The following is a 22,103-nucleotide window of genomic DNA, read 5'->3' as shown; positions in this document are numbered from 1 at the left end:
CACTAAACCAAACCACACCACACCACACCTACACTAAACAACACTACACCACACCCCTACACTAAACCAAACTAAACCACACCACACCACACTCCCCTACACTACACTAACCCACACTACACTACACCCCTACACTAAACAACACCACACTACACTACACCACTAAACCACACTACACTAAACCACTACACCACACCAAACCACACTACACCACACTACACCAAACTAAACCATACTACACTACACCCCTCACACTAAACTAAACCACACTACACTACACTCCCCTACACTGCACTACACTACACTCCCCTACACTAATCTAAACCACACTGCACTACACCCCTACACTACACAACACTACACTCCCCTACACTAATCTAAACCACACTACACTCCCATACGCTACACTAAACTAAACCATACTACACTACAATCTCCTACACTAAACTAAACCACACTACACTCCCCTACACTAAACAACACCACACCACACTCACACCACACCCCTACACCACACTCCCCTACACTAAACTAAACCACACTACACTGCACTCCCCTACACTAAACCACACTGCACCACACTAACCCACACTGCACTACACTCCCCTACACTACTAAACCACACCACTCCCCTACACTAAACAACACTACACTCCCCTACACTAAACTAAACCACCACACTCCCCTACACTGAACTAAACCACACTGCTCCCCTACACTAAACTACCACACTACACTACACTAAACAACACTACACTCCCCTACACTGCACTAAACCACACTACACTACACTCCCCACACTACACTCCCCTACACACTAAACTAAACCACACTACACTACACTAAACTAAACCATACTACACTAAACTCCCTACACTAAACTAAACCACACTACACTCCCCTACACTAAACCACACTACACTACACTAAACTAAACCATACTACACTACACTCCCCTACACTAAACAACACCACACTACACACTACACCCCTACACTAAACTAAACCACTACACTCCCCTACACCAAACTAAACTAAACCACACCACCACACTACACCACACCACACTGCACTACACTCCCCTACACTAAACGAAACCACACTACACTCCTACACTAAACAACACTACACTACACTACACTACACTCCTACACTAAACTAAACCACACACTACACTCCCCACTAAACTAAACCACACTACACCACACTAACCCACACTGCACTACACTCCCCTACAATAAACTAAACCACACTACACTACACTACACTAAACAACACTGCACTACACTCCCCTACACTAAACTAAACCACACTGCACTCCCCTACACTGAACTAAACCACACACTACACTCCCCTACACTAAACTAAACCACACCTACACTACACTCACACTAAACCACACTACACCACACCCCCACACTACACTAACCCACACTACACTACACCACACCCCTACACCACACTACACTCCCCTACACTAATCTAAACCACACTACACTGCACTACACTCCCCTACACTAAACTAAACCACACTACACCACACTAACCCACACCACACTACACTCCCCACACTAAACCAAACCACACTACACCCCTACACTAAACAACACCACACCACACTCCCCACACTACACTAAACTAAACCACACTACACTCTACACTAAACTAAACCACTGCACTACACTAAACCACCACACTACACTACACTCCTACACTAAACTAAACCACTACACTACACTAAACTAAACAACACTACACTACACTCCCCTACACTAAACTAAACCACACTACACCTACACTACACTAAACCAAACCACACTACACTACACTCCCCTACACTAAACTAAACCACACTACACCACACTAAACTAAACAACACTACACTACACTCCCCTACACTAAACTAACCACACTACACTACACTCCCCTACACTAAACTAAACCACACTACACCTACACTAAACTACACCACACCCCTACACCAAACTAAACCACACCACACTACACTCCCCACACTACACTCCTACACTAAACTAAACCACACTACACTCCCCACACTAAACTAAACTAAACCACTGCACTACACTACACTACACCCCTACACTAAACCACACTGCACTCCCTACACTACACTACACTAAACTAAACCATACTACACTACAATCCCCTACACTAACTAAACCACACCACACTACACTCCCCTACACTAAACTAAACCACTGCACTCCTACACTAAACTACCACACTACACCTACACTAAACCACACCACACTGCACTAAACCACACCACACTCCCCTACACTAAACCACACTACACACCCCTACACTAAACTAAACCACACTACACTACACCCCTACACTAAACTAAACCACACCACACTACACTCCCCACACTACACTACTAAACCACACTACACTCACACTAAACCACACTACACTCCCCACACTACACTAAACCACACCACTCCCCTACACTACACTAACCCACACTGCACTCCCCTACACTAAACTAAACCACACCACACTCCCCACACTAAACCAAACCATACTACACTGCACTAAACTAAACCACTACACTACACTAAACCAAACCACACTACACTACACTAAACTAAACTAAACCACACTGCACTACACTAAACCACACTACACCACACTACACTCCCCACACTACACTACACTAAACTAAACCATACTACACCACAATCCCCTACACTAAACTAAACCACACTCACACTACACTCCCTACACTAAGCTAAACCACACCACACCACACCCCTACACTAAACTAAACCACACCACTCCCTACACTACACCACACCACACTCCCTACACTAAACTAAACCACACTACACTCCCTACACTAAACTAAACCACACTACACTCACACTACACTAAACCACACTACACTACACCCCTACACTAAACTAAACCACACCACTACACTCCCTACACTAAGCTAAACCACACTACACCACACTCCCTACACTAAACTAAACCACACTACACTACACTCCCCACTACACTACACTAAACCAAACCACACTACACTCCCTACACTAAACTAAACCACACTACACACTCCCTACACTAAACCACTACACCACACTACACTACACTCCCCACACTACACCCCTACACTAAACCACACCACACCCCCTACACTAAACTAAACCACACTACACTCCCTACACTAAACTAAACCACACTACACTACACTAAACCACTACACCACACTACACTCCCTACACTACACTAACCACACTACACTACACTCCCTACACTAAACTAAACCACACTGCACTACACTCCCCCACACCACACTCCCTACACTAAACTAAACCACACTCCCCACACTACACTGCACTAAACTAAACCATACTACACCACAATCCCCTACACTAAACTAAACCACACTACATTACACTCCCTACACTAAACTAAACCACACTCACACTACACTAAACTAAACCACACTACACTACACTAAACTAAACCACACTACACTACACTACACCAAACTAAACCACACTACACTGCACTCCCTACACTACACTAACCCACACTACACTACACTCCCTACACTAAACTAAACCACTACACTACACTCCCCTACACCACACTCCCTACACTAAACTAAACCACACTACACTACACTAAACCACACTACCACACTACACTAACCACACTACACTCCCTACACTAAACTAAACTAACCCACACTACACTACACTACACTACACTCCCTACACTACACCAAACTAAACTAACCCATACTACACTACACTAACCCACACTCCTCTACACTACACTACACTCCCCCACACCACACTAAACTAAACTAACCCACACTACACTAAAGTAAAACCCACTACACTACACCAACCCACTATACACTACACCACACCACACCACACTAAAGTAAAGTAAAGTAAAGTAAAACACACTACACTTACTCACACTCCCCCACACTCCCCCACACTACCCCACACTACAACTCTCCAAATCAAACTACACACAGGCGGAGAGAGAACTGTTGAAGTGAATTTACACAGAGCACAGCTTAGTCCAATGAGATTGCTCCCCTTATTTAAAACTCCGCTGAGGTTTGCGTGCGCGCACAGCGCCCTCTCGCGGTCCCGCGTTTCGCTCACTTCAATGGCGTCCTTTTACTACGCTTTTTTTTTGACGGGGATTTCCTGAGGAAGTCGGAGGGGGCTTTCCAGTTACTCGAATTGACATCAACAGCGCACAAGGCTTGAGCGCTGGTGGATTTTTTAGCTTCTCCACGGGCCAAATTGCGCACTTTTTCTTCTCCAAACTGGACATCCGACCATGAAAAGGTTTGGTGTCTCGGTGGCGGCTGCCTGTGCGAAAGCAAACGAGGACGGATTTCTCTGTGAATTGTAGCCGCTGGAAACCTTCACGGCGTCTGGGAGCGTTCATGAAGTGGACAAGCCACCGAGGCTCCGGCTGTTACATTGTTCAGAGGCGAAAACCAGTGTTGCAATATCGGACGACGTCCATAACTGATTCATGTAAGTGCTTGAACCCAAATGTTGTGGTTTGGAAGTCCAGCTAGCTTTCCACGTTTAGCGAGGGCACGAGAAGCGTGGCTTAGTTAGCAACAACCTGTGTCAAGGCAAGCCCAAAGCAGCCATGGGCTCATTTAACCACAAAGCTATGTGGCTAGCACCCAAAAGTTGCCTCTTTGGGACAGGCCTTTCTAGCTAAATATTTTAAGAAGAGATAAGCTATGAAAAGTCATTTTCGAGGATGATTAAAGAAATAGAACAGCTAGCCCCAAACCCTGCTCTGAAGTGGTGCCTCCAGTCAGCCTTTACTACCATCAGCTCAATACATATTTGGGCTGTCTGTGTTTTCTGGCTCATAGATGACAAGTTTCTGCCTCATCCATCACAGAACTAAACATTTTCTACTTTAACTACAAAACCCTGCTCTTTAAAAGATTGATTTTTGCCAGAGATGGGTAGAGATCTCCTCCACCATCATTGATGTATCTTGTGTTTTTCTTTTTGACCTAGGAAAGTGTGGTTCAGGCTTGTAAATTACTGATGGAAAAACCATGATGACACACAGCCGAGTTTAACACACTTGAATTTGAACAATTTGTGCTGAGGCATTGTCAGTTTTTGGGGGGATGCTGGGGTTTGCTTTTGATCACTCTTTCTCACTTCATAACCTGGGCCATTTGAATCTGACATCTGTCGAACTCTCGGAATAAACACGGTAAGGTCCCTGTCATGCTTCAGCACACACACTGTCTTTAGGGACTTGGTTTCAGCAAAGAAGCTGATTACTCGTATATATGTCCTGGCACGCTATATATATATATATATATATATATATATATATATATATATATATATATATATATATATATATATATACTCTTTTGCACTTTTGAACTAATCGTAATCATTTAACAACATGGAAATACAACTATTTCTTCCCGTTAACAGTGTGTGTGTCAGTACTGAACTATCTCTTCCTCTGTTGAAAGGTCAGACGAGAATAGGCTGATATTCCCCTTTAGACTTTTGTTTCATTTTTGCTATGATTTCTCCAGCAGTGAAGGCATGTTCAAAGAAAACCTTTACCTGCACGCCATTCAGCCCTGAACTTACACTCTTGGTGGATTGGGTTACACACTTCACCGCCAGCTCTTTCTGGTGTTAAATTCTGGTGGACTTTGTTGGATGTGGTGCTTTGGGTGAGACAGCATAAATAGTCTCACTGCATTTTGCTCTCTGTCTTTTTGAGGCAAGTTTCCTACCTTGTGTGTTCTGTTGTAGCCATGTGTGGGTCAATTCAAAGTCCTTCTATTGCATTTGTAGGAACAGATTTTTTCTTTTAAATATAAATGAACCGAAATTGAAATATAATTCGCTAAAGTGTCTGCGTTTTTATCTTTTTTTTAATGCATGAAAGTTCATGAAAAATAGTGTTTGGGCTTACATTCAATTTGTTCAGTTATCTTACTATACTAGTGAGAGTCTATCATAGTGAGAGTAATTTGTTTGGTATAGTAGAATAATGAAGTAGTTGTTTTAGTTTTAGCATGTTGGGCTATGAGATTTGTCTGTCTCCAGCATGAATTGCACATGTACTGTTTTTTCGCGTGTGTGCGCACATGCGTGTGTGTGTGTGTGTGTGTGTGTGTGTGTGTGTGTGTGTTTTGTCAGCAGTGACTGCAGGGAATGAGCCAGCAAAGTGAAAACCCCCTTAAATATTCCTGGAAGCTCCTAGAGAACTACACATATTGGTCAGCCAATAATGCATTGCTTTCCCCAGGATGGTTTTGACTGTTAATTAATTTCTCTCTCATGTGATGATGCAGAATATGGGTTAAGGCTTAAATGTCCCACTTTTAGGGGCAGTACTTAACCATGCTTGATAGGCAAGTTTATATATATATATATATATATATATATATATATATATATATATATATATATATATATATCAAAACCTGGTATGACTGAACAAGAGATGCAAATGTGAAGCAGACAGATGCAAAATCACAAATGAGTTTCTCAGTAACTTGGACATTTGAATGTATAGCTGATGTGATCATGTAGTTATAATAGTAACAGAATTGTGCATGTATGTGTGTGTGTATGTATGTGTATTTTATTTATATATATATATATATATATAGATAGATAGATAGATAGATAGATAGATAGATAGATAGATAGATAGAAATAGAAAATGAGTGTGCATAAGAAAAACTATATTATATGACAGTGGTTTCATCAGTCAGATCATTTCATTTAGCTCATATTTCTTTGTAATTTCCTAAGCTCTGTCAACAGATGATTAAGCATCTTCTTATGACACAGCAGACAGTTTTGAATGCTTCGCTCACACTGCAGCTGTGCACTTGTCTGACAAGGTGTAACATGCAGCAAACTTATGTAAAAGTTCATTAGTTCATTCAACATTTTTTGTTTATAATTTGCTGTGGATAATGAACATTTTTAGAAACACATTTGCACTGTTTTTCAAATGACAAAAGACATTTGTTAGGTTTTAATGTGTTATTAATCTTTGACATATTTAAGATGTGCTGCAGGAATAATTTCGTCAATTACAGTTTGACAAAGGCTTCAGCGTATCTTGGTGATGGTCTGTTTTTCCTGTTCTATTTTTTGCAGAGCTGTGCTCATATACTCTCACACAACTTGTGCTAAACTTGAATTGAAAAAGCACTGCCATGTTACTCCCAACAACATAACTGTGGAAGTGTCTGTAGATGGTATTTCATGTTGGGCTGTGTGGCAATGCTGGGATCTTCCTCTGTGCTTGGTTTAGTGAGGTACTTAACTCCAAGGAGATATTATTAGTGCCTAAGAGGTATGCCTGTTATGAAGGGGTTTCCCAGGCTGTGAGCTGCTGGTCAGGAGTTCTTGATGTGGCAGTGCAAGGCCTGGAAAAAAATGGACATGTTGGTAACTTCTGCCTGCCAAGTTATAAACATTTTTGTGAAGTAGATTTTGTGTGTGTGTGTGTGTGTGTGTGTGTGTGTGTGTGTGTGTGTGTGTGTGTGTGTGTGTGTGTGAGAAAGAGAAATGCTGATGTCCTATAGAGCTCAGCATAATCTAAAATCACACATCTTTGTGTCCCACTGTATTAGTGACGGCCATATTACAGTCCACACCTATAGGACATCAACACTTGGCACTTTTTGGTGTGTTTTTTTCTGCTTTGACATGTGACTCAGCTAATTACCATACCTTACCTGAATTTAATCCATAGAGATTAAAATACATTGGTGAAACTGAGAGAGGCACAGTGGCAGTTTTTGTCTCAGCTATCATTTCCCCTCATGCATAAACCTATTTGCTTACACCTGTTTAAAAAGGGAGTCCTCAATCTCAACGGTAGGAATATACTTTTCCCTGCATTTAATTCATTAAGGGGATTAGTTGCTGGAATATCAAAATATATTGCTTGAGTATTAAGGTAATGACTGAGCAGCTAAGGCACTGGGCTACTGATTTAAAGATTGTGAGAAATTTTCAGCTATTTAACATTTGCTTATTGTTTTTGTTTTGTTTTTTATCTCTATCATTTTTTGTTCATCTTCAGAAGTTTGTGTGCAGAAAATGTATATGGAATTTGAATTTGCATATCAATTTGAACAACAGTCACTGTTATTATTATTATTATTATTATTATTATTATTATTATTATTATTATTAAGATTAAGATTAAGATGAGGTGGCAAAACTAAGACAAAGGACAGAAGTGCTGTGGAAAGATTCTGGTTGATTTGTACAAACATCAAAAGAAACAGAACAACAGAAGAAAACACCAAATGTTTTAAACAAGTTATATCTGTAATAATGTGTCAATGTATTATTTAATATTTGGAATTTAGTTTGTAGCCCTGTTTTTTTTTTTCGTGGTTTTTATGTTTTCAGTGAGAACTTGCCAAAGATTTGTTGACTTTTTCTGTCAGTGGTTTTGAAGAAGTTGCATGTACCTTCAGCTTTTTAGACCCCTCTTCCATCTTTTCTTTTGTTAAATCATGTGCTGTAAGAAAACATCCAGATCATATTTCAAATGATCCAACGATATACTCAGAATTCATTCATTCATTCATGTCTGAATATAATTATGCAATCGAGACTTTTCTTGACACTGTGTGTGGTTTTTGAATCAGATTCTGTAGTTTAGCTAAAATCTACTTTTTCACACCTGCCTCTTGGGCCAGTTCCATCTGATTTGGTCTTATTGTGGTGCAGGAATGCAGTTTCTCTTCCTTTCTTTCCTTTCATATGGCTTCAGGGTGTAATATAGTGGAGTACCATATTTGGGTTGTAGGGCTCTGGTGCTTTTTCAGCAGAACAAAATAGTTGCTCAATAATCAGACGTGTTGATCAGTGAGTGACTTTTTGTAAACTTTTCAGGTGCATGACATTTTTTGAACGTTCCCATATTTAAAGAGGTTGAAATCATCCCTAGGACTCAGAAACAGAATCCACAAGGCCTTCCATTAAAAAAATTGTGAACTACATACATTTAAAACTTTTATTTGCTTGCTGATCTGATTATCTATTACCTTACATTTGCTATGTATAAGCCTGTACAAGAGCCATGCCATATTCAGGGAGATAACATGTCCACTTGTCCCCTTTTGCAGGTCATGTCCTTGCCGCGCCGTGTGGACGGGCGGGAGCAGCCGATTGCTCTGCATCAGCAGCAGTCCTTACTCCCGCTTCGTGGTGGTTTTCAGGACAACTTCATCATGCCTCCTGAGCCTAAGTACTGCTGCGAGCACTGTCGCATGGTGCTGTGTAATCCTCGGCAGACCGAGTGCGGACACCGCTTCTGCGAGAGCTGCATTACCCAGCTGCTTGGGTTGGGACACTTCTAGATTTCTGTCATTACCACATTTATCAATATAATGTGCTTATTATTGTCAAGCTGATGACCTAATGCATTTTATGATCTGTTAAAAAATGGTAGAATAAGAATACGAGAAGAAACTCAACCTGAAGCTAACATATATCTTTAAAAACAATGATTGTTTGATACTTGAAAACCATTCAAGCTGCAAAGAACGCAAAATGTGGCTTCCAACTGTTATCTTAAATCTTTGGAATTCAGAATAACCCCTGCTCAGCCTTGAGCATTCTGTTCATGAAAATACAAATAGACAATTAGTGCTCTCCTCAAAGCACATTCAGCTGCTCTGTTATTTAATACATGCAGAAACCTTGAGTGTTTTAGAAGAGGCATAACCTGTTCACTCCCAGATTTGTAGTAGTTGTGTGGTAGGGGAAAACCCACATCCTGTAGAGGGAATTTGCATTCAATAAACCAGGTTAAATATATGACTAGCACTTGGGTTTTGGGGTGTAATACTTATTATAACAGTCTAAATACATTACTTTTATTAACTGCAATGTAGAGTTGTATAATATTATTAGGAAATAAATCTCAACATCTGATATCTGTCCTGTCTTGTTATTTATCTAGAAAGAATTACAATTGGCTGCAGCTGGGTGTCTGTCACTACCTGATTCACTACCCAATTTACGCCATGGTTACCTACCGTGTTTACAGAGGCTGCAATTATTAACAAAATAAAAAGTTTAGGAAAAAGCCCATTACCTGAATGTATTAAACATTGTCACCATATTTTTATTTTCAGAACGATTCAAATATTTATGTAGTATCCACATGACTGCTGAATTTGTTGTATACTTGAAATATATATTAAATGAAAATGTACAGCAACATGTTAGTTTACATAAGAACATGTGCATCATGACTATGGTTACAGTGTAAAATGCCTTTCTTTTTACTTCTTTCAGTAAACCAAATCCAGTGTGCCCAGCTGATATGGAGCCATTATCTCAAGATAAAGTAAGCCCTTTCCCAGTATAGATCTATTACCAAAACTGCAGATCTAACTGAAAGTAAAAAGTCTGTGTCTGTAGGATGGTAGTAGTGTAACGGCCAACTCTATTTATTTTAATTTTTTTGTTATGCTCAGATATTCCGCGATGTTTGCTGTCATAAAGAGATTATGACATTGAAAGTCTTCTGCCGCAGTGCAAAAAACGGATGTAAAGAACAAATGAGTTTACAACAGGTTACGGTGAGCTTGTTTGCAATTATTTTAGTTTTATGCATTCTAATAGCTTTATACCTTTTTTTGTGCATTGTTTGTCCTTCTACATTGCTGCCTGTCTGACCAACAGGACCATTTGAACATGTGTGAGTACTTTGAGGTTCCCTGTCCGTTGTGTAAAGAGAAGATCATGAGGAAGGACATGCCTGAACACTTGAGCCGCAAATGCAAATACCGTGAGGCCACCTGTGAATTCTGCAAACACAAAATAGCCTTAACAGAGCTACAGGTACTCAGAACTATTTTATCAGAGATTTTTTATTTGCAGACTCATTAAAGTGTAGTTCATTGATTTGTTAGTACTTCCTCTATGTTAAATATTTCCCTTCCTCTGTGCCAAAAATGCCCCATGACGCTTTGGTTTCACATTAGTTCTGGGAACTTTGGGGGAATCTCCTGTGCGACATTTAGAGAATGCTGGTCCTCGTGCTTTGTCAGAATTGTGGAAGTAGTTACTGTACATAAATGGGCTGTGGGAAGTCCTAGGAAGTCTAGGTGAAGCATTTTTGTCTTATCTTATGATTAGAATGATAACTCTCTCTTTCCCGGTTCTGTCATTCTGTTTCACTCCTTTAGAAACACAAAGAAACCGTATGTCCTGCAATTCCAGTAGCATGCCCTAATCATTGTTCAGCTCCATCCATTTTAAGAAGTGAGGTAAGAATTAAGTCTGTCTAATTTTTATCACCGTTTTAAATAGCAGCATTTTACAGTAATTTTTACAGTTTTTTTTTTTATTATTATTTCTTTTCTTTTATAGCTGTCCATGCACCAGCAAGATTGTCCGAAGGCTCAAGTCACTTGTTCCTTCTTTCGTTTTGGCTGCACCTACAAGGTGATTTTGCTGATTTGGGACAGTAAAAGCAATTTTAGGCCTTCATTTTCTCTTAATTAATTTTAACTTCTATTAATATGTAGTTAGTTCGTTAGCCTTGATGCAGTATCCTAATTAATATTGATAATTAATAATAATTGATAGGCTTTTAGTGCTTGATGAGTGAATAACAATATAATAAGAGGGAATATATGTATTTATGTGTATGTATATAAACACAAGTATATTTAATTGCAGGGTCTAAACCAGGAATTGAGGGAGCATGAGTCAAGCTTTGCGTCAGAACACTTGCGACTAATGGTGGCTAGAAGCAACACCCTGGAGGCCAAGGTAGGGAAGCATTACCATTTATACTGAACTGTATAGCACTTGCATTTGTGTGGATTTAATGTGTAGTAACAGTTGGAGCATAATAGATGATACCATCATAATGACTCTTGTGCATGAACATTAATTTCTGGTATAAAATTATGAATAATTGCTTATGCAAAATTACATTTGGGCAGGTGTATGTGACACTAAAAAAAACTATTTCAGAATGACACAAAGATTTTACCAAAATCTTCTCTGGAATCTCTCTCTAACAAATATTTGTTCGCAAAGGTGGAAGATGTTAAGAACGAGCTGCTGGAACGCTACAAGGTTCTCCCAGGTCTGAACAGTCGTATTACAGAAGTGGAAGAACAGTATAAAGAGATGAGAGAAAATACCGGCAGGTGGAGCAAAAACTCTCCACTATGCAGGTGAGAAACATCATTTGCTTGCGTTGCACATGTCACCTGATACTTGTTTACATATCATGCCTGAAGCGGGACTTTACCTTATACAGCTATGAAACCAGAATGGGTTTGAGATTCCATGAGTTTATGTTGACTATCCTGGCAAAGAAAACCCAGATTTAATCAAAAGTTTTAAATAGGCCTGACAGGTTGTTGATGGTTTTGACTTGAAACATTTTTTATTTTTTTTTGCCAGCTAAATTAGAAACAGCACTACAACTAATGATTAATCTGCTATGGACTGTTATCTTACATTTTATTTTATCTTACAGTAATTTGTTTGCACTGCATTTTTATTACTATTTTTTATTTATTTAGAAATAGTAATGTATATGCTTATAATAAAGTGTTCATTGTTAACAAAGAGCTGATTAGTTAGTGCTTGGATTAGTAACTGATTAATTAGTGTAATTATTTGGATCTTCTAGAATTGCTACTTCCCAGAAATATAATCGGTTGAATAAAGATAGAATTTATATATTTTTTTAGTTTTTTGAGCAAATAAAAATGGTTTTTAATAGTAGACATTGAAATTTCAGTGTGCCAAAAATTCTTATGTGCATGTAGAAGCTAATGAGTACACACTCCGAGAAGCTGCTGGAAGTGGAGATGGAGCTAAGGGAACTGCGGCCATTAAGGGCCATGCGTGAGGAAGTGGAAGCTCTCAGGGGGGCCGTGGAGAGCATGCGCTCTATGGTAGCATCACTTGACTCTGTCCGCACCGGTTCGGGTACCCACACGATGAGTGAGTGGCATCTCTGTATTCCTCCTTCATGAACCATCTAACTAAACCTAACAACACGTACAAAAAATTCTTCAAAGTTCATATTGTAGATGTATATTTGTTATTTTGTAAAAAAGCTGTCAATCTGCAAAATTATTTATATTCAGGAATGTTCAAATTAGGCCTCCAAATAATCAGTACATGTACACATACAGACTTTACAGTACAGTGGAAATAAACCCATGATTAGTACTGCCTGCACCAAGTGAATCAATGGGGGATGTATTTGATTATTAACAATTACAGTGGTTTGAGTATTATTAATAGTGTCCTGTACCAATTCCAGCCTCATTAGAGACGGAGCTGTCACGGCATGACGAGCTGCTGAGTGTGCATGACATTCGCTTGGCCGACATGGACCTTAAGCTGCAGGTGCTGGAGACAGCCAGCTTTAACGGAACTCTTATTTGGAAGATTTGTGACTACAAACGGCGCAAACAAGAGGCGGTGGCTTCTAAAACACTGTCGCTTTACAGCCAGCCCTTCTACACTGGCTATTTTGGCTACAAGATGTGTGCGCGTGTTTATTTGAACGGTGATGGTATGGGAAAGGGCACACACCTGTCACTCTTCTTCGTAGTGATGCGTGGTGAGTACGATGCACTGCTGCCATGGCCTTTCCGCCAAAAGGTGACACTCATGCTAATGGACCAAGGTCCTACACACAAGCACCTGGCTGATGCCTTCAAGCCTGACCCAAACAGCAGCAGCTTCCGGCGGCCCACAGGGGAAATGAATATTGCCTCAGGGTGTCCACTCTTTATTACCCAAACTGTGCTGGAAAACGGCAGCTACATCAAAGATGACACCATCTTCATCAAGGTCACAGTGGACACCTCAGACCTGCCTGACCCATGACACCTGGACACTTATCCCATTGGTCAGTACCACTGTCATTTTCATGTCACTGAAACTCAAATTGCTAAATATGTGAAATAAATGTTTTATTGGTCTGTGCCACATCCCTTAGACTGCCACTTTAGGTCCAAATTTAGGTTTAAACACTCCTGTAGGTCTGCACTAAAAAGAAATATAAATGCAACTGTAGCATAAATACAGGGTGATTCAGAAAAATGTTAACACCTACATGACACTAAAACATTGCAACACTGTCACACAAAGGGTTAGGTTACTATTTACACACTGTAAAATTTAACTTCATTTCCATACCAAATAAAGCAGCAGTACTCTAAACAAAAGTAAATGGAAGAAAAGTGTTGCCAGTTAGTGATAACATTTTATAAAATCACTGCATAATTTGAATCTGATAAAGGCCCACTGTGGTCTGACAATTCAGAAAATACGGCCTTTGGTCTGTGAAAGAATCTTTCCTTCCTAAATATCTGCTTTATAAAAGACCAGGAAATTTATAGGGGAAGATATTAAAGCTCATAATTAAGACTAGGTTGTTAGTATAAAGTTAACCACAAAACTGTTGTCCTACTACATACTTGGTTAACATTTTTTATTATTTAGACCCAACTCGTTCCCCATCACACGTAGAATTCATGAAAATTATACTTTTAACATCTAGAACTGAAAACTTCTAATTCTCAGATCATTCCCTGACAATTGACCAAAAATAGCATTTAAATGCAGTGTATTTGGCTTAAATTTCTGTTATTCATTTGCAAGGGTTTTATCCAGTTTAGTTTTTATAGAATTTTCTTTTTCTTTGTTTTTTTATCATTTTTTTTATTGAAGTGATCTTTTTCAGCTCCCATCTCTACCGCTTTAGATTACATTTTTATAACAGATTTTTCTGTCATGCCAGAGGGCCTGGTGCTCATCACGGATGTTACGAAGTCACAGGATTGGGAAAAACAGAGCAGGAACCGATGAGAAGAATCAACCAAACACAAGAGCGAGCTGAAAGTCTCAGGCTGGTACTCCTGAGACTGAGGCACAGATTCTTGAGGGACAGATTGCACTCTCCTTTGGATCATGACCAGAGTAGGAGGGTCTCAGATAGCTACAGTGTTCAAGATGGAGCAGAAAGAGCAAAGGGTTTTCACATCTAATCAAACAAATTATGTCCTTGTCTGTGCTGGTAGAAATTAACAGAAAGGCAAAATAATGACAGTGATCATGATGCCAACCTGATGAGTTGCCTTTCACCCAGAAAAAAAATGTATAAGGGATCGTTTTTGTTCTCTGTAACTGACATTTTGCTTTTTTCAAGAATTAAGAAATATTTAAATAAAAATGAACAATATTTCAATCCGATATAGCAAATAAATGGGCCTCATTTATCAATCTTTTAGTAAAGTTAAAGTTTAGTAAATTAAACAAAACAAAATACAAATTCCTTTAGGTTTAGGTAAATGATTTGTACTCCAGGTCTTATGTTGTTAAAAAGCTAGTTTGCTGCTTGCATTTAGTGATACCCATAAAACATATCAGCAGGGGATAATGATGAATAAAACGATGGCTTAATGATAAGAGTAACCCCAAAATGTGAAATTTGCTAAAATGGCCTAAACACACACTAGCTCTTCCTCCCTTCATAGGGTGCTATTTCTTTTTATCCTAGCTGGAAAGCTGGTGTTATTGTTCATAATTTATGGATTGGTTTTTGAATTTATAGTCCGGCTTTCATTCAAGTCACATTCACAATTTTTTTCACATTTTCATGAACGTTTGTGTGTACTTGAAACTTATCCAGGAAGTGTTATTCAATTTGAAAATATGTGGATTTTCATAAAAATGTGTGTATACTTGAAATAACAGCAATTTAAACTTGACAGTGTGATCTTTATATAAAATTATAAAATCTGAGTAACTCATTAGTCTACATCAGCTTTAGTTCATGTGCTTGGTGAGCTTCACATTAGTGAGTACTTGCATGTGAAAACAAATTTGCTACAGTAGCTTTTGTAGGATACAAAATCAAAAATCCAGTTCCAATTAACTGGATTTTGATGAGTAGCAAATATATTATGTAAATGCTCCGATGAACACTTTATGAATAGATTTGCTCGTATCCAGCTTGATAAATGAGGCCCAAGTTGATATTTCAGGCTGTTGATCTGGAAGATAAGCTTTTACTTTCAGTGAAATTCAACTGTATCCAGTGATATATTGGTGGTTAAAAAGGCTAAAGAAATAAACGTTCAGTGTAGCGTGCTGAGTCATTCATATAGAGAAGAATGTGTATAGAATGTGTTGTGTGCACACGGTGGTAGAACTTTCTTTTTTGGTGTACTGGTATTGGATTGTATTGGACCTGTGCTGTAAAGCATAAAGAGAAAAGAAATGCAGGAAACACATGGGGCGCAAAAAAAAAAAAGGATGCATGTTAAATCAACAAAACCGAAATGCGTTTTATTTCCCAAATGTGTTTACTATTCTGACATTATTTTTTGTAATGTTAAATATTGATGGATGCTGTGCATCAGAATATATTGCTCTTTTTTTAACACCGTTTGTAATACTAGCCAACAGCTATGCTGACAGAAACATTTACAGTTAACCAGATCACTTTTCAAGGAGAATATTTGCACAAGTATGTTTTTGTATGTGTACTGCAAATGTATATGTATATGAATATAAAAAACACAAACATTTTACCATGATTTTTTTGTTGGTTGTCATTTTTTCATTAAGAGTATTTTAAATAGTCTCAATTTAATCCACAGGTTTGGGTGAACATTTGCAGCTATCATTTTTATATGAAACAAATTTAAACACTCAGATAAAATAACTAAAATATCCTAATGTTTTTCCGTAGGGAAAGCCATACCACAACAGCATTTATCATCAATACTAACGGGTCCCTGTTGCACTAGTAAGCATATTTAATGGTTCTGTGTTAAACCATTCATTCATACACTATATGGACAAAAGTTTGTGTATGTAGAATCGTATGTACTTTTTAAATATCCCATTTCACAGTTAGTTCTCATTAGATGTTATAATAACCTTCACTCTTCTGGGAAGAGTGATTTTTAGGTTGTGCTTTTGGAGATTTGCCCCCATTTGACCAAAAGGGTGTTAAAGTCAGGTGTTGATGTAGGTGAGGTGAGGAGGCCTGAGGTGCAGTTAGTGTTCCAATTCATCCCAAAGGTGTTCAGTAGGGTTGAGATCAGAGCTCTATAGTAGGCCACTCAAAATCTTCCATTCTAACATGTAAACTATATTTTCAGGAAGCTGCCTTTGTGCACATTCACGGTCATGCAGGAACAAGATTATGCCACAAAATTGGGGTAATAGTTTGGGGAAGAACTACATATGGCTAGAAAAGATGCGTTCCAATACGTTTGCCCATAAACTGTACACATTTTTTGACATTAAGATTTCAGCAAAAAATTATTTTATTAGTAATGTCTTATTTTCTACTCAATTTTTTAAATTCAAATTTTAGCTGTCCACATGATATATATATTATATATGGTTGTTTTACTCCTTTTTGTGTCTTTCCACTTTTAGATGTAACATATTACATGAATATTTTAATGCAGAGTTTTAAACTAAACTTTGAAATTGCGTTGCAAAACATATTTCTGAACCTTCATCCACTTACGGTTTAAACAGTTATTTAAATTGTATTAATTCTAAAAGTAACAAGACATAATATAAAAGATTCTTTTCATTTTTATTTGTATAGCACTTTTAACAATCGACACAGATAATGTGGTAATAAAGAATGAATATGAATGTTCTTTATAAGTAAAAGTTTGTCCTTTATGATGAATAAAGCTGTTCAGGCTGAAAGAGATTTCATCTTGTGCTGGTAGATATTGGCATATTTGTTAATTTTCTCTTCTGCACACTTTATAACAGCATTCTTGGTTGGCAGTGTTTTCCAAAATATCATGAAGTTTTAACCTGGTTCTTTCTCTTAGGAACAGGTGAAACTTAGCCTCCCTGGAGCTTTTTTTTGCATGGATCCAGTTTTGATTAGTGATCTGGAAATTGAAGCTTAAAAAAAAAAAACTGGTCAAAAGCTTGTTTTCTTTTACATAATTTTTCTTCATTGTATTTTTGTCCATATATTTAAAAGAGAATGTACTTTCTTTTTTACTTGAATGTTCATATATAAACTTTATAGAAAATAAATACACATACATTTACAGCATATATATCCAGAGCAATTTGCAATTATCTTATTTTTATCAATTATATTATGCAACTGAGCAGTTGAATATTAAGGGCCTTGTTCAGGTGGCCAGCAGTGGCAGCTTGGTGGTGCTGGGATTGAAATCACAACCTTCCAATCAGAAGGCCAACAGTTTAACCACTGAGTTACCACTTCCTTCATGTTTTGCAAGAAATTTTGTGAATATCCCAACATCTCAGGAGGCTTGTGTCAGAGCAAAAGGTAAGCTTTTATACAACATCCGTAAAGCAGAAAGCGTCAAGGGTCTTGCCCAAATACCAAATTGCCCAGCAATGGCAGCTTGGTGGTGCTGGGGTTTAATTGAAACTCTGACCTTCTGATCAGTAACCCAGAGCATTAAATGTTGGGCCACTAATGATCAAAGGGTCTTTTAGTTTGGAGATACAACAAATCTATTTAGCCTTAAAGTGTTGGCACCATTCATGAAAAATATTTCTGCAGGACAGTCAATACTACTCGAAATCCTGTTAAAAGCATTAAAACTTAAACCAGATTTTCAAGCGGTCAAATTAAGAGTTAGTGGTTTCCAGGAAAACAGCTACCAAAAGCCCTAATATAGAACTATAAAATGGATGTAGACATGGAAGTGTTAGACCGTACTGTAGTAGAGGGGTCTCCACGCTTTTTCTGTGAGGGCCATATGCATGTACGTATCCTTTCTTTAATTGGGGGCCAGAGTGACTACCAGTATTGTGGAGATTTTTATTATGATTTTCAATTTTTATTATGCCTAATGCTAGGTTAGTTTATTATTTTCTTATGCACTGTAGAGACAAATTAGCATTATTAGCATTATAGTTTCAGAAAAAATATATATTTTATATATATATATATATATATATATATATATATATATATATATATATATATATATATATATATATTCATTGCTATTGAAATTAAAACATGTATTTGCTTATGCATATGGATGGTGGGTGAATCTAACAAATGTAAGCCTATGTTAACTAGAGGTCGACCGATAGCTGGGTTGGATTGTCCTTGCCAGTAACCGATAAATCAACCATTTCCAAAATTGATACTAGATAAATAAAAAAATACAAAACATAACACTCCATGTTAAAAATGTACTGAACTAAAAAAAAAAAACAGAAAAAACCCCAGTATTGAATCATGAAAATGTGCTAAAGGAAATTAACTGAATATATGAATTATAATTATCATTATATGACTAATACATTGCAAATAATAAATACAAAATAGCGCCTCACGTGTAAAAACAAACAGCACGTGGCGTCAGTGATTCGCCTCTAGAGGCCGCTCTCGTAATGACAGCGGACCGGAAGCCGTTCTATCTGTATGGATTTTTGCCGATAGTTCCATCAACTACCGGTGCCTCGACCTCTATTAATAACTAAGGGACATTTTATTCTGAAAGCCAAATGTTATTATCAAATACAGTTATGATATGAGTAAAACATTTCTAAATAAATTTTCAAAATTAAAATTAAAGTTCTATAAATGGTTCAATAAATGGGCATCGTTAATTTTCCAGCTCTTTCCTTTATTTAACACACGGTGGCAGTGGCGCACAATCTTCTGTTACATTGAAGCAGACGCCCTGCCCTTCTCACCACATCTTCACATTTTTATCTAAAAAGAAAGCGAACGTAGATCTAATACCATATATGTAGTGCACTAGCACGACATTCAGCCATTGTATACCAAAATACACAAATATTAAACAGGAAATTAATGTTTTGGACTTTTTTACTTCTCCCCGTCTGATCTAATTCTGGTCATGAACTACAACTTACAACTTTTTCCAATCATTCAAGTAGCCTTTATTCAATTGCTGGTTTATTTGTTTCACTTGTAGAGTTCAGTGATGTGAACCATAAACTATTAAAACAAAACAAAACATGGGGCCTGATTGCCACAAGGACGCCAAAATAAAATTCAGGAAGAGCTACTTCTACTGTTAAAACTACTACTGCTGTGGCTGCTACTACTACTATTATTACCTCCACTAGTTCTACTACCACTACTACTACTACTTGTACTATTGTGATTACTACTCTAACTATTATTACTAGGTGATAGATCACCAAGCTACCATTACTGGGCCCCTGAACAAGGCTCTCATCCCTCAAATGCTCAATATATAAATGACAATTGTAAGTGACTGGCAAATGCAACTACTATTAATCTTCTTCTACTGCTATTATTATTACTACTATTACTCTGCTGCTACTACTACAACTACTAGACCTTGTACTTCTATTATTGGTACTATTAATCTGCTGCTACCGCTACCGCTACTTCTTCTTCTTCTTTTGGCTGCTCCCATTAGGGGTCGCCACAGCAGATCATCCGTCTCCAAACTATTCTGTCCGCTAACATCTGCCTCTTTCAAACCAACTACCTGGATGACATCCCTCACCACATCCATAACCCTCCTCCTTGGTCTTCCTCTTTTCCTCCTTCCTTTCATTCTCCTACCGATGTACCCCATGTCCCTCCTCTACACATCCAAACTATCTCAATTGGGCTTCTCTCACTTTGTCCCCAAAACATCCTACATGCGCTGTCCCTCTAATAAACTTGTTTCAAATCCTGTCCATCCTCATCACTCCCAATGAAAAGCTCAACATCTTCAGCTCTGCTACCTCCAGCTCCACCTCCTGTTTTTTACTCAATGCCACTGTCTCTAAACATTGCAGATCTCACCACAGTCCTATACACTTTCCCTTTCACTCTCGCAGATACCCTTCTATCACAAATCACACCTGTCACTCTTCTCCACCCACTCCACCCTGCCTGCACTCTTTTCTTCACTTCTCTAACACACTCCATTGCTTTGCACTATTGACCCCAGGTACCTGAGCTCCTCCTTCACCAGCTCTTCTCCCTGCAATGTACACATGTACACACTCTCTCCTACTGTCTTTCATTCTCCTTCTCTCCAGTGCATACCTCCACCTCTCCAGGCTCTTCTTCACCTGCTCCCTACTCTCACCACAAATCACAATATCATCCACAAACATCATAGTCCACAGAGACCACTACAAACAGGAAAGGGCTCAGAGCTGATCCTTGATGCAATCCAACCTCCACCTTAAACCAGTCTGTCGTTCCTACTGCACACTTCACTGCTGTCACACTGTCCCCATACATATTCTGCACCACCCTCACATATTTCTCTGACACACCTGACTTTCTTATACAATACTACAACTCCTCTCTCGGCACTCTGTCGTACGCTTTCTCAAAATCCACAAACGCACAATGCAACTCCTTCTGACCTTCTCTGTACTTCTCTATCAACATTCTTAAAGCACTGCTGCTACTGCTACTACTACTATCATTAGAACTACGGTTACTCTGCTGCTACTACTAGTACATGCAATATGATTATTACTGCTGCTGCTACTGTTAATACTTACAGTACTACAATTATTACTACTATTTGTCTGCTGCTACTTTTTCTACCACTACTACTATTATTTGTCTGCAACTGCTGCTTCTATTACTAGTACCACTATTACTCTTCTGCTACTGTTACTAGTACTACCTTTATTACTACTATTAATTTCCTGCTACAGCTACTAGTATTATAATCACCACTTTTACTACCACAAGTTCTACAATTACTCTGCGGCCACTGCTACTACTACCACTACTACTAGTAGTACTTGTACTACTGTTATTACTACTATTAATCAGCTGCTACTGCTTCTACTACTTCTACTACCACTACTATTGCTATTTCTAGTATTATTACTGTGCTACTACAGGTACAACTACTATCACCAAGACTACCACTCCTCCTCCTACTACTACTACCACTATTAGACTGCTGCTACTTCTACTACTATTATAAGTACTACTATTAAATCTTCTACTAAGGCTCCTACTACTATTACTACCATTACTAGTACTACTATTAATATGCATCT

At 38.4% G+C, this 22,103-nt stretch overlaps 1 protein-coding gene across 1 annotated transcript; it reads left to right on the top strand.

The window, feature by feature from the left end:
* The first annotated feature begins 4,146 nt into the window (after positions 1–4,146).
* traf3 (TNF receptor-associated factor 3) lies at positions 4,147–16,642 on the top strand. The gene is given in 13 exon segments (XM_046856108.1): positions 4,147–4,538; positions 9,173–9,390; positions 10,350–10,401; positions 10,532–10,636; positions 10,740–10,898; positions 11,246–11,326; positions 11,430–11,504; positions 11,742–11,834; positions 12,108–12,210; positions 12,213–12,247; positions 12,851–13,028; positions 13,354–13,947; positions 14,842–16,642. Coding segments are annotated over 11 exon segments (1,668 nt in total). The 5' UTR covers positions 4,147–4,538; positions 9,173–9,175; the 3' UTR covers positions 13,926–13,947; positions 14,842–16,642.
* The last annotated feature ends 5,461 nt before the right edge of the window (positions 16,643–22,103 follow it).

The sequence above is a fragment of the Silurus meridionalis genome, chromosome 8 (genome assembly GCF_014805685.1).
Source record: "Silurus meridionalis isolate SWU-2019-XX chromosome 8, ASM1480568v1, whole genome shotgun sequence".
Classification (NCBI taxonomy): Eukaryota; Metazoa; Chordata; class Actinopteri; order Siluriformes; family Siluridae; genus Silurus; species Silurus meridionalis.
This window is presented reverse-complemented; position numbering and strand designations above follow the sequence as displayed.